General features: G+C 40.2%; 6 protein-coding genes across 6 annotated transcripts; 3 read left to right on the top strand and 3 right to left on the bottom strand.

The window, feature by feature from the left end:
• Positions 1-1,466: 1,466 nt before the first annotated feature.
• Positions 1,467-2,015, top strand: MELLADRAFT_67610 (uncharacterized protein; the record flags this gene model as incomplete). The annotated part of the gene is made up of 2 exons (XM_007415955.1): positions 1,467-1,620; positions 1,837-2,015. 2 exons carry the CDS (start codon positions 1,467-1,469, stop codon positions 2,013-2,015), a joined length of 333 nt encoding a protein of 110 aa, XP_007416017.1.
• A 658-nt stretch (positions 2,016-2,673) lies between these two features.
• MELLADRAFT_117984 (uncharacterized protein) lies at positions 2,674-4,325 on the top strand (the record flags this gene model as incomplete). Its single annotated transcript, XM_007415956.1, has 4 exons — positions 2,674-2,929; positions 3,009-3,097; positions 3,169-3,641; positions 3,731-4,325. 4 exons carry the CDS (start codon positions 2,693-2,695, stop codon positions 3,997-3,999), a joined length of 1,068 nt encoding a protein of 355 aa, XP_007416018.1.
• Positions 4,326-4,843: 518 nt separating this feature from the next.
• On the bottom strand, positions 4,844-6,254 carry MELLADRAFT_111614 (uncharacterized protein; the record flags this gene model as incomplete). Its single annotated transcript, XM_007415933.1, has 3 exons — positions 4,844-5,908; positions 6,002-6,072; positions 6,134-6,254. 3 exons carry the CDS (start codon positions 6,252-6,254, stop codon positions 4,844-4,846), a joined length of 1,257 nt encoding a protein of 418 aa, XP_007415995.1.
• A 1,111-nt stretch (positions 6,255-7,365) lies between these two features.
• On the bottom strand, positions 7,366-8,800 carry MELLADRAFT_111613 (uncharacterized protein; the record flags this gene model as incomplete). The annotated part of the gene is made up of 2 exons (XM_007415932.1): positions 7,366-8,429; positions 8,680-8,800. 2 exons carry the CDS (start codon positions 8,798-8,800, stop codon positions 7,366-7,368), a joined length of 1,185 nt encoding a protein of 394 aa, XP_007415994.1.
• Positions 8,801-10,437: 1,637 nt separating this feature from the next.
• On the bottom strand, positions 10,438-11,048 carry MELLADRAFT_50324 (uncharacterized protein; the record flags this gene model as incomplete). The annotated part of the gene is made up of 4 exons (XM_007415931.1): positions 10,438-10,548; positions 10,643-10,807; positions 10,893-10,959; positions 11,029-11,048. The coding sequence occupies 3 exons, from the start codon at positions 10,957-10,959 to the stop codon at positions 10,517-10,519; spliced, it is 264 nt and encodes an 87-aa protein (XP_007415993.1).
• Positions 11,049-11,654: 606 nt separating this feature from the next.
• MELLADRAFT_53749 (uncharacterized protein) lies at positions 11,655-12,128 on the top strand (the record flags this gene model as incomplete). The annotated part of the gene is made up of 3 exons (XM_007415957.1): positions 11,655-11,696; positions 11,760-11,894; positions 11,991-12,128. 3 exons carry the CDS (start codon positions 11,655-11,657, stop codon positions 12,126-12,128), a joined length of 315 nt encoding a protein of 104 aa, XP_007416019.1.
• Positions 12,129-12,890: the final 762 nt, after the last annotated feature.

The following is a 12,890-nucleotide window of genomic DNA, read 5'->3' as shown; positions in this document are numbered from 1 at the left end:
GAGCATCATGAAGAAACTAGCCGTTGTAATTTCATCCGCCAACAAATGTGTGACAGAGCTGAAAGCTACTCCATCAGCGATAGAAAAGTATATATGAATATCAAAGGTAATCTTTTTGTAGTTCTATACAAAGTATCACAGCTCAAATTTGGAAGAAAATATAAATAAAGCGACCAAGATGCTCTAAGGAGATTCAGAGACTAATTTTGAAACAAAACGCACTGGGCGGGTTATGGCGCGTGATCTTATACTCGTCGCGATCATAATAATTTTAATACATGGTTTGCCCAAAAACACAATGTGTCTACAAGTTGACTAAGTCTCGGAAGAGAATCAGGACGACAAAGGGTCTTCAGATCAATTGAACATACACAGGCAACAAGTGAGAGGGTACTTGAATCCGAAGATCGATTTTTGTGACCGAATAGATAGTCAGATTGGGCTTGACTAGTATTCAGGCTCCCTTGGGCATTGCCAAAGAACACGATTGTACTTGTTTCTGTATCATAATATACCTGGATGAGGTTCTCGCTCTCTTGTGGGTCACGGCCAACCTGACCTGACAAGAGCGCTAAATTCTACTTCCTCAATGGAAAAATTCGATTGAAAATGGTTTTAACTGCTCAATCAGAAATCGAGGAAGTGCAATGAATGAAACCTTGCAAGTCTGTAGATGATAGAGTTTTTGTCCAAGTATTGATCTAGCATAAATATGCTTGTATAACAATGTAACAATGAAGAGATGAATTCGCGGTGACGTATCATGTTGATTGATTACCTTATAGGTGTCACGCATCACATTGACAACCTGAACGGCGTTTTCCTCCAGGGCGATCGGTAAAAAGGGAAATAAAATAAGGGCTAGGTGTGCATCAAGTTGCTCTACAGTGACTAATCCCTGGTGATAACAAAGATCGAGAACTTAGCTGAAGGGATCAAAGAAAAATCACGTTCGTTTCAATGCAGATTCAGGGTTGTCTGCAAGTGGCAATAGGCTATACTACTAGCGGACAGCCTAGATGTCGTTTCAAAATGCTCGTTTCACACAAAAAACCAGCCGATGGAAGTGATACTATGGCGGAGGAGTACGGTGAAATATCATCAATACACCAGCCGACAACACAGACTCAAGAAATGAGATGGAGTGTAGAAAAAGGCGTGTTTTTCGATGTGAGATAGGAGACCAAATCCAGACAATCTCACTCAATATGCCCTAAGCGCGCTTTATCAAGTTGATCCCGCGATCACAAAAGGCAAGCATTGTTCTCTGCAGGTGCAGTCTTTTCTCATTACCTCTACTTTCACTTTTCACGACAACACTTGAATTCTTGAGACCCACCCCATTCTCCAAAGCCTATCTTCCCCGGTAAATTGCAAGACGCGATTAAAATCAATACGTCAGATGCATCGCCTCACTTCAATTTTGTCTTGGTTTACGTCCCATCCTTAGAAGCTTGAAATGTGTCATGCTCGATGCTTGTACTTCCGATCATGATAATCATCCTTTCGATTCTAACAATGCCCTGGAAGCAACTCTCACTTCCGAGTCTGAAGACCTTCAAAGTACAGCTGACTCTGTCGACTGTGTCGTTTCTGTTCTAAAATCTACTTCATTTCCCGGTATGTTCGATCTCAATTCAAGTTCTGGGGCCTCAGATCCCCCCGTTGGACGATCCAAAATCTTCGTGCGAGTTGGCCCTCTCCTTTCTCTACATGAGTAGTCCAAGAAAAGTAAAAACCTTTGCATGATCCCCGAGAGCTTCACAATGTACTTTTGATGACGCTCTCGATCAATGTGATTTTAACACCTGCAAAACACTTTCAACGGGAAAACAGTCGCCACTGTGGGTGGTATTCCCAGAAAGATTTCCCCTCGTGCCATTGAAATCTGTCCTAATCTCTTTCGATATTCCAAGGGATATGACCCAATCGATTCTCTGTGCTTTGTACCCGGGTTGATATTGGGACCGAATGAAGATCGCATCACTCCATCTCTCAAGATCAGAATGGAATAGGCCGTTGCTCGGATCTCAGAGCTTCTTGAATAAAAACAAATGATGTAGGTTGGTGTAGATGAAATTATGAATGCTGGTGAATGTGTCTTCAAACGTTTGGAAATGACTTTTTGTCTTTTTATGTTTCTGAGGGTAGCTTAAGTCTGCTTAAGTCTGCTTAAGTCCGCTTAAGTTGCACATAGTGGTGGCTGAACTTATTTCCATGTTGACATGGTGGTGCTCTCCAATCCATGCTCAGTGGCACTCAGAGCATCCACAACGGTCCACCTACTTTGCGGGCCCCCAGCGATGTAGGGGGTCAAAACGCAAAAAAACGCTCCAACGGAGCTCGCACAATCGGGGGTGAGACGTCGGGGGCCTCCAGATTTCCATCCGGACCCCCCACATCTGCGAGGTCTATAGGGGCTCCCAATATCACGTGCCACTGCTTCCACGTGACCGATATAGTCACGTCTCAAACCGCACTCGAAACAAGATGATATGGTACAAGCATACCATATCACTCAATCGAGTTCTGGCCCCTGACTTCAAGTGCACCGCTGTGGACACCTGTTTTTTTGACCCCCTACATCCACAAAATCAGGATCGGGGGTCTGTTCCAGGGCTCGCAAAGTAGGTGGACCGTTGTGGATGCTCTCACTTCCTCTCCTACCTATTACTCCGCAAAACTTCGACCAATGGATCCTAATCCATCAACATCACAAGCTCAACATACCACCGCACCGACACCTGAAGTTCCCGATGATTTGGAGGCTAATCCTTTGAACGGACGATCCACACCTATCACTTCTGCACCTCGTCCATCATTATATCAACTTTTTAGGACTTCCCTCTCACATTCGTTGTCGGGTTGGTTCTGCCCTGCTTATCTTGTCGATTGGGCAGTTGTACTGGCTGCTATTGTTCTTGAAAAAGTCAGTAGAGATACAAACTTCGAGTTGCTTCATCCGCTGCTGTTCAATATTCGCAGACCGATCTGATGCTTCCAAACAGATCTACTTAACTCCTCTCAAGCCATTCCAACGTGATCTCTCTATCTACTTCCCTAGCCCTGAGTACCATGGAATACTCAAGCCAGAGCAGTAAGCTATCATCGATTCATATCACAATCGAATGCTCAATTAACCCGAATGTCACTCTTTATGAACAACAGCATCTCCGAAGAATGGCTTCATCATTTCTCTGTGACTTTACCATTCTTGGTGCTTATCATCTTGACTCTACTCTCCTATCCAACAGGAGGCGTTCATTTGCTTCCTACACTACATCTCTCTCTCTTGGGACTTTTGGCATCTCATGTGATCGCACGTTATCCAACTGACTTGCTCAAGGTTTGGGTAGGACGTTTGAGACCTGACTTTTTTTCGCGCTGCTCTTATTCAGTTACCACCAACACTTGTATAGCTCATCATTCCAACTTTAAATTGATCGAAAAGGGTATGAAGAGCTTCCCCAGTGGTCATTCTGCCGAAGCATTTTCTGGCTTAGGCTTTTTGGCATTGTGGATTGCTGGGAGGAACGGTGCCTTTGCATTTGGTGGAGATCGACTTCGTGGATCGGGTCCATTGGAAAGCCGGCTGCTCAAGGGTTTGGTAGCTGTAGTGTGGTTGGTGCTAGCAACTTGGAGTACGTATTCTCTACGGTGCCATGTGCACTCCATGAAAGTTTTCTAATTAACCAAAAATTACTTTCTCCTTTCTCGTCATCTTTCAAAGTTGCTGTGACCCGCCTTCAGGATAATCTCCATCACTCTACTGATGTTCTAGCCGGTGGTTTCATCGGTATATCTTCGGCTCTCATTGCCTATCTGTTATACTTTCCATCCCCGTTCGATGGAAACACATTGGGCACCACTATGGGTAAACCTCGACAGGTCTATTTCTCTACGCCACACCTAAGAGACGATTATCCTACAACGAGGGAGGGTGCCATCGCACTACCTGGACCTGAGCAGTCAATTCGAGTACACTCAGGGTCGCCCTAGTCTTTGAACCGCTTGTACTATTCGTCAATTGTCACTTGTATTGGACTTGTAAAAACACTCTGCAGATTCACTTTTTTTCATGGCCTGATATATTTTGAGGTTCTCGACGTGATCTGATCATTTGATCCAAGCGATCACTGCCACTCCGAATGTTGTACTATTTGTCTTCCAATATCATCAGAAAATTGAGTTGAGATATGGCTTATCTGCAGCTTTCTCACCTGCAGGCATCAGTTTGATTAATTTTATTATTTGCTGGTGTGAAAGACGTACATATTTGCATGACTTGAAATATGTAGGATTTGTGTGTTGTCTTGGATTGATAGCAACGAATTGCTCAAAGTTCATAAGAACCCCAATGCGTCAACTCCCAAACCTCTGTCATCATTTGACCCTCAGTGCAAAGCTTCATCTTCATCGTGTTCAATCATCTGGGTTTCGTTTCTCCAAAAAAAACACACCTGGCTGTGTGTCTTTGCCACATCTCTCGACATATGCCCAGGCACCAGCATTATCCCTTGCACCTGAAGATAAAGCTCAGACTGCTAAGATGCACAAGAAGCCACTTCTCACTCATCCTGCTCACATTACATTTTCAGTGGCGTGAGTTCATGTTCAACTGCCATCCATGATCCATTCACCTCAACCAGCACTTTGATTATTAACAGATGTAGCTCACTTTTTTCATGCTACTATTCAGTACAAAATGTCAAGGATGAATTGACAATCAGTAAGACAAGCCAGCAGGGGGTGATATACTTAAACATAAAATCCTTCACTAAGACAACCAATAAGTATATAGAACACAGGGAAGAAATGTTTTACAATGTGAAACTTCAAAGACTTATACCATATCATATCCATCATGATCTGAATAGTTTAATCTAACAGAATATTTCTTACAAAGTATATCAAGTACCGTATCAGTTGAATCGTCCATAGAAACTGCAAAACTCAAAGGTAATGTCAATGAACGAAGACTTCTCCAACGATTTTGATAATTTCTAGTTATGAGTAAATTATAGATCAAACTACTTATTCGTTCACTTGATGAATGTAAATCAGACACTACCCAATTGATAGATTTGATTGCAGGACAAATAGAAAATTGTTGTAGTATTGATGTATTACGATGATGATATTGAAAGATTGTAAGTTGTTTGAGTGATCTGAAACTTTCCAAAATCTCACATTCTTTAAAAATCCTATCATCATTCTCTACAACATCAAATCTTAGGGCTCTTAAAGTTTTATGAAACAAATGAAAAAAAATCTTCAGTGATGAAAAATCTTGAAATCTTTTACATTTGAAAATTGACAGTTTTTCGATATTTGATTTCCAATTTAATTTGATCCAACTTGGATTAGGTGATTTAAGTCTTCCAAGTGAAAGTGATTTCAATTTAGTTAAAGATGATAAACTGATTCCTAAGTCTTCTTGAAATTCTGATTCTTCGACTGATTTCAATCCTTTATGACGTGCATATAATTTAACAACTTCAAGATTCTTTAAATGACTGATCACTACTGCTAATTTTGTTTCTTCAAGCCTTCGAGAAAACCAAAATTCAAATCTAGTCAAGTTTTTGAATCCAGTGACAGTGTCTAAGATTGGATGAATGCGTTCCCAAAATTGTTCGATGGTACTTGAAGGAAGTGTAGGAGGAACTGCCACCCAAAGGATTACTTCATTGATTTGATCAGGTTGGGAAGCCTTGAATATGTCATTTGCAATATCAATCAATTCCTCATCCTCTGGTTTCGGCTTAATCAATTCGCGTGTTGCAAATCTCAATGATATATTGATCGATTTAGTATAATGTTTGTGAATTTGATATAATTTAGATACCTTTCTAAAGTAATCAATAGCAATTGGTTCACGTTTATTCAACCGAGTTAATCCAATCCTCTTTAATTTAATAACATCATATAGAAGTTGAGAATAGAATCAGTAAATCTAACAGGAAATATATAACAAACAAAATGAGAAAATGCTTCATACCTTCCACATTATTCCTTTTAGAAATTCAGAAAGGTCTTTATTTAACAGTAAAAGACGAGCGAGAACGATGTCTAAAGAGATATATCTGAATTAAAATCATTTTCTCATAGTCGATTAAGTGCAATCACTCACTATCTCTTGCCTCGCCATTCTGTGGCAATCTATTGATTTGTGCAATGGGCCTATCACCTTCTAGCACTGCTTTTGATAATATCAGATGTACAATTTCGACTGGAAAGTTTGCAAAGCTCATCCTTGTTTTCTTGTTTGTTTGTTTTTAAATAAGAAAAGTGAACAATTATTTCCTAACTTGATTTGGATGTCTTGGTGGAAGGGTTTGGAAATGATCGGGTTTTGATGATACTTGAATGTTTATTTTGCTCGATAATGATCGATATTTCTCTTTCTAGCCCAATATATATCAACTTTCTTACTCATTAATATTTGACTTTCGATTATTGATCAGCAACATAAAGGCTGTTATATCAAGAACTCAGGCTGAGTACCAACAAGTTTTCGCGCTTCATCAGCTTACTGTACTTCTACTGTCTTCTATAACGAGATTGATCCATCAAAGGTTCTGGACGAACGCCTCGCATTTGAGCAATTTCTGAGTAATTGATTCATCATCGTTGGCTCAAAGTCTCCTGAGCAATGATAGGCCTTGAGTATCGACTTACGAAGCGAAGTGTCTGATTCCTAGTACTGCCCTTCGAAGACCAAACATCGCCTTTATTCCAGATCACAAAGGCCTTCATCAGCACACGCGTCTGAATTCTTATAAAGTTGTCTTGACCGAGTTCACTGATGTGATTTCATAAAATTGTTCAGTTCACCTTTGATGCCCCTGATACAGCTGAGAAGCAACCGAGGGGATAGAATGGCTTCAACTCTATTAAACGAAAACCAATATGATCCAAAGTATGAAAAACTTTCACTAGTCTTGGATGTAGGAAGGAATTTGTTCCGTTTTGGAGGTCAAGATATAATGAACTTCAATAAACAATACTTATCCTTCTTTGTTGAAGCAAATCAACATCTCTCGACAAATGCTCAGCATGATTTTTACTCATACAAAAGATATTTAGGCTGCTGAGAGATAGCCATTTGACAGTGACCGTGCTCCCATGTTGTACAATATCTTCTCAGTGACTCGAATTCATGCCCTACCGGCTATCCAGAGCCTATTCACCTCAACCAACATCATGTTCTACCACTCTGAATTTTAGAATTTTAGTTCAAGTTGTATACGTGCTGCAATGTCAAGAATTGATTATTAATATAAGAGTCAGATACAAATGATCACAGGGGGGAGATATACATGGAATGCTTCTATGAAATATATACAAAATAAAAATCAAGTATTATATGTAAAACTTTAAATGCTTTTTCACATCATATTCATTATCATCTAGATAACTCAATCTAACAGAATAATTATCACAAAGTATATGAAGTACATCAAGTATTGCATAAGTTGAAGAATCAAGAGAGTTTGCAAAATTTGAAGGTAAGACTAATGACCGAAGACTTCTCCAACGATTTTGATAATTTTTTAGTATCAGTAAATCAAAAATCAAACTTCTGATCTGTTCCTTTGATGGATGTGGATCAGAGACTATCCAATGTATAAATTTGATGGCGGGACAAATTGAAAATTGTTGTAGGATTGATATATTTCGATGATGATTTTGATAAATCGTAAGCTGTTGAAGTGATTCAAAACTCTTCAAAATCCCACAATCTTCAAGTGCTCTACAATCATTCTCGTCAGCATTAAATCTTAAAGCTATCAAACTTTTATGAAACAAGTTAAAAAAGCTTCTCAATGATGAAAAGTCTTTAAAGCTTTTACAATTTGTAATTGATAATTTTTTGATGTTTGATTTCCAATTTAGTTTAGTCCATTTCGGATTGGGTGATTTGAGTCCTTCAAGTGACATTGACTCGAGCCTAGTTAAAGATGATAGACTGTTTCCTAAGGCTGCTTGTGATTCTGGTCTTCTTGCTTCTGTTATTTTTTTATGTGCACATAATTTGATTACTTCAAGACTTTTCAAAAGACATATCACTGCTGCTAATGTTGTTTCTTGTTCCCAAAAAGTATGAGAAAACGAAAATTCCAATTTAGTCAAATTCCCAAACTCAGTGGTAGTCTCCAAGATCGGATGAATGTGATACCAAAATTCGACTGTGTTTTCAGCTAAATCAGGAATTGTTATCCAAAGGACCACTTCATTGATTGGACTAAGTCGAGAAGCCTGGAAGATTCCGCTGGCAATTTGAAGTACTTCAAGAGGTGTCGGTTCATCTAATTCATATCGTGCGAATTCCAATGCTACATTGATAGATTTGGTATGATGTTTTTTAGATTGATATAATTCAGATAACGTTGTGAAGTGATCAATAGGGATCGGTTCACTCATATCTAACCTACATAATCCAATTCTCTTTTTTAGATACGATCAAATCGGAATTCAGGGTAACATCAGTTATTTATAACAAGAGACGTATACAGTAAGTAAATGAGAAAATCTGACATACCCTCCACAATAGTTCTTTGGTAAATTGAGAAAGATTCTTGTTCAAGAGTAAAAGGCGAGGAAGAACGCGATCTTAAAGATACATATCTTGGTCAACATCATCTTCTTCATACTCGATCAAGTTCAATTACTCACTATCTCTTGCCTCGCCGTTCTGTAGTAATCTATCGGCTTGGACTATAAGCTTATCACCTTCAAGTACTGCTTCTGTCAATATTGAATATACGATTTCAACTGGAAAGTTTCCAAAGTTCATGCTGTGTTTATCCTTCTTTACAAGCGAAAGATTGTATGTAGTTTTTGCTAAAAGCTTGATTCGGATTGATTGGTGAAAGGTTTTTGAACGAATAGGTTTTGATGATGCTCGGAAGTTTATTTTGCTTGTGATGATGATTCTTGCTCTTCCTAGCCCAATATATATCCATTTTCTTACTCGGTTATCTTCGACTTTCAATTATTGGTTGGGGAGAGAAAGGCTTACATATAAAGGATTCGGGCTGAGTATCAACAATTCAACGCGCTTCATCAGATCACGGTATCTCAACTGCCTTCTTTGTTGAGACCTATCCATCAAAGGTTTTGGAACAATAGCCAAACGATTCGCATATGAGCGACCTTCTTGCTGGTTGGATTTCTTCAGCTTTTGATTCATCAAGGTTAGATCTGACTCTGCTTAGCGATGATAGGCCTTGATTCTGAATGTCGAGTTACCGGCGAAGTTTTTGAATCCTGGTATGGCTGTCGATGACCAAAAGAAGCCTTTGTCCCAGAGAAAACATTCATCGGGGCGCGCCTCTTATTTTAACCAAGTTCTGGACTCAAAGTGGCCGAGGCTCTTTTCACCGGATTTGATGACGTGTTCAGTGCACCTTTGATATCCCTGATACAGCCTTAACACTTCATTCGTCGTATAGAATCTACCCCAGACATATGAGTCACCATGCATTTCGCTTTCTCAACAAATCCAGCATTGATGCTTGTAGTCAATGAATATCTCAAATATGAATCAGGAGAGAGGATGAATGACACAGGTGATCAAAGTGTCAAGATCCCAGAATGGATGGTGACATCAAGGAAGGATTGATTTGGGTGAAGAGAAGGAAGAAAATAAGTGAAAGCATTGAACTTATACTTCACCATCTCAATCATAAACCTGAGTAAGTGGTAAAGAAACACAGCCAACACAGCCAATGATGTCATCAGTATTTCAGCCTGCGAATGACATCATTGATATAACTAAGCCAATCATAAGGACTCATATGTAAGGATTATGATTCAACACAGCAGCCAATGACCACAATCAAATACCACACCAGGACATCACCCCTCGTCCTCCTCTTTAGTTTGACATCGGAGTGTACACTAGCGACTCCACGATAGTTAGTTGTGTGGTATATCACTGGACCAGTGATCATCTCAAACGGTGTCGAAGATACGCATATACTCAAGTTCCACAACATATGCGGATTAAGGCTTGGTCAGAGCGCATATGTATAAGCCGACAGGGACGGGCAGGTTTTATGGCCAAGTCGCACATAATTTCTGCTCACTGTCCTTACGAAAGTGCGCAAAAGTCAAGAGTATTCAAGCGAGCATTCTCAAAGGCCGATTACGTAAATCAAGATGGAGCAAAGCTCTAGTCTACACGTTCAGCCGGATCCAAGATTATACAAAGACACAGTTTCTCAGAGAATCGTGTTGGTTCGTGAGACCATTGGGATCGGAACCACAATCTGGACAATCATTCAGGAAATAATTCCCGGATTATGATCGCTACCACATGATGAGTTCTTGTTGAAGGATCGCGCTCAGCTGACCAAGTGACTCAAAGCAAGTGTAGTTCAAGTATCATTCTGTAGGTCTTGCTTGGGTATAAAAAGAATAGAATGCTCTAAAGCTGAAATCTGAATAGACTGGTTTGCAAATATTTTGTGATACAAGCAACTCGACTCCCCGTGATGTCAAAAAACAATTATTTTGATGCAGACCAAACGTTTTTGAGAACTAAAATCATACGATACAAAAGATCAAAAAAAGAATAAGTTCTATGTAAGCTTTCAAGATAAATTTTTTCAAGAATAAGATTTGAGAGACTGACGACCATCCCGGGTGGCCAATCGGTTGATACTATCATCAGCTTCACCTTCTCTTCGTACGAAACCGGAGAGGGCGTAAGTGACGTTTTGACCAGGAATGGCTTTGCCTTCTTCATCAACCTCAGCAATGTTGATCTGGACAGATGAGTGATCCTTAGCAGTGATTACTGAAAATGACAAAAAAAGTCCCGCAAATTTTAGTCCAAAAATTAATCGAGTTTTTTTTTGAAGGGTTAAGTTAAATGAACAAACATCGGTTGGTGGCTGCGCATTTTCGTGGGACGTATAAGTCGACGACAATTCCTTGATCGTTCTCCATCTGAAAATGATAATTTCATTTAACTTCAGTTTTGGGTTCATTTCAATTTAACGCATCGAATTGACTCACTTTGCTGAAGGATTAATGAGGTTGATGATAGTTGAGTTCAAAGGATCGTGATGGGGTATGGGAATCGAGTATAATCAACGAAAGGGTGAAAATTGGGATGTATCGGGGCCAAGGTCCGGTGGTAGCGATAGATAGGTCTGGTTTAGTGAGATTAGGGTTCGATTCACATGTATCGGTTGTGAGAGGGTGGTCACACCGATTGGCTGATACCCCCTCCACTGACCCGATTTCCGACTTACAAGACCCCTTCGACGACGGCCCACCTCGACGCAAGATAACTCGATGGCCAAGTTTTCAAAAGGTAAGACTAGCCTTGCAATCGACACGTCTTTGAACTTCCTTCTGTCCGCTATCTCGGTTGGCCAAAGTCGAAACTCGCCGTCACTCGTCCCGCAACCAAATGATCTTGCAGAAAAATGCTCTATGCTGCTTGAAGAAAACTTTCGTGTCCATCGACTCCTCTTCATTCGATACTCCGAAAGACCCCTCACCCGATTCACCTCAAAGCTGCTGTTATCAATCAAGCTGATCTTCATGTTACCTGTTCTTTGTCAGATGTTTCGTCTTCGCGACGTAAATCGCGAAAGGCCCACTTCCAGGCTCCATCCCACGAGAGGCGAATTATCATGTCCTCATCTCTCTCAAAAGACCTCCGGGCTCAATACCGAGTAGGTTTTATGACATTCTCATGAAGATCAAGGACTCCAGATGTTGATGAAATGTTGGAATAGGTTCGAGCCATGCCCATCCGTAAAGATGATGAGGTGACCGTCGTCCGAGGTGCTTTCAAGGGACGAGAGGGAAAAGTACTCACTGTTTACCGAAAGAAATATGTGATCCATGTTGACAAGGTGACCCGTGATAAGGTAAGTTTGATATCTCATCATTGACTCTACAATCATCCTTGATCATCACTCTAACTTGTCTCAATCCTCTTTTTTGTACAAATCATTTTAAATTAGGCATCCGGTCAAACTGTTCAAGTTGGAATTCATCCTTCAAATTGTGTGATTTCCAAATTGTACCTTGATAAAGACCGAAAGGCTATCTTAGCCAGAAAGGATCGAGGTGAAAAACCAGAGAAGATGAATGTTGATTGAATCACTGAAAATCATGTTTTATGAGATCTTTTCACCCTCACGTTCCCCACCGCATGCACTCGCTTCGTAATTTTTCAAATGTACTATGCCCCGTATGCTTTTATGGGATAGGTTCTACCTCAATTCAGGCTTGGACTTGGAGACTTATCTTGAAGTCAGTGTTTGGGTCCCTGCTTAGTGGCCAACCTCGGATCTTCCAATGAGTCCCTTACCGGTATTCGGTGTTGAACCTTTTTATCTTGCACCTCGTGAAACTTGAAACACCTTGTGCTGCTATCGATGTCAAGAAGCCCAACCTGCCTCCCTCCCACATGTTGAATCTTAAGGGCAATAGTAATTTCTGGGAATAACCCATCTACTAGTCTTCCAAGCCCAGATAGCCACCGATGAATGTCCCACTTGTTGAGTCGCATTGCAGGCAGATCACCTGAGCCACCGTTCAAATGTGATCCGGATGCCATTTCTGACTGAGAGGGGACTATTCCAACAGCATTTCACAGTATGCATTATCTTAGGCTTGGAGCTTTGAAGAAACGCATAAGGCAATTTCTAGTTTCACTCAATTTGACCGATGAAATGTTGAAATTGTTAGGTTTGAATGTGACGTCATCTTCAGTTAATTTGGTAATCAGACAATTTAAGAGACATTTGGTTTTGGTTTTCATTGTTCAGGCTCAAATCAATCTCAAAGCATTTCTTAACACTGAGTTTGAATCCAAAGCACAAAATACTACCTATCTCATTCTTAACTTGAACCTCATC

This window comes from Melampsora larici-populina, assembly GCF_000204055.1.
Source record: "Melampsora larici-populina 98AG31 unplaced genomic scaffold MELLAscaffold_55, whole genome shotgun sequence".
NCBI lineage: Eukaryota > Fungi > Basidiomycota > Pucciniomycetes > Pucciniales > Melampsoraceae > Melampsora > Melampsora laricis-populina.
The sequence above is the reverse complement of the archived record's forward strand: the minus strand, read 5'-3'. Positions and strand labels throughout refer to the sequence as shown.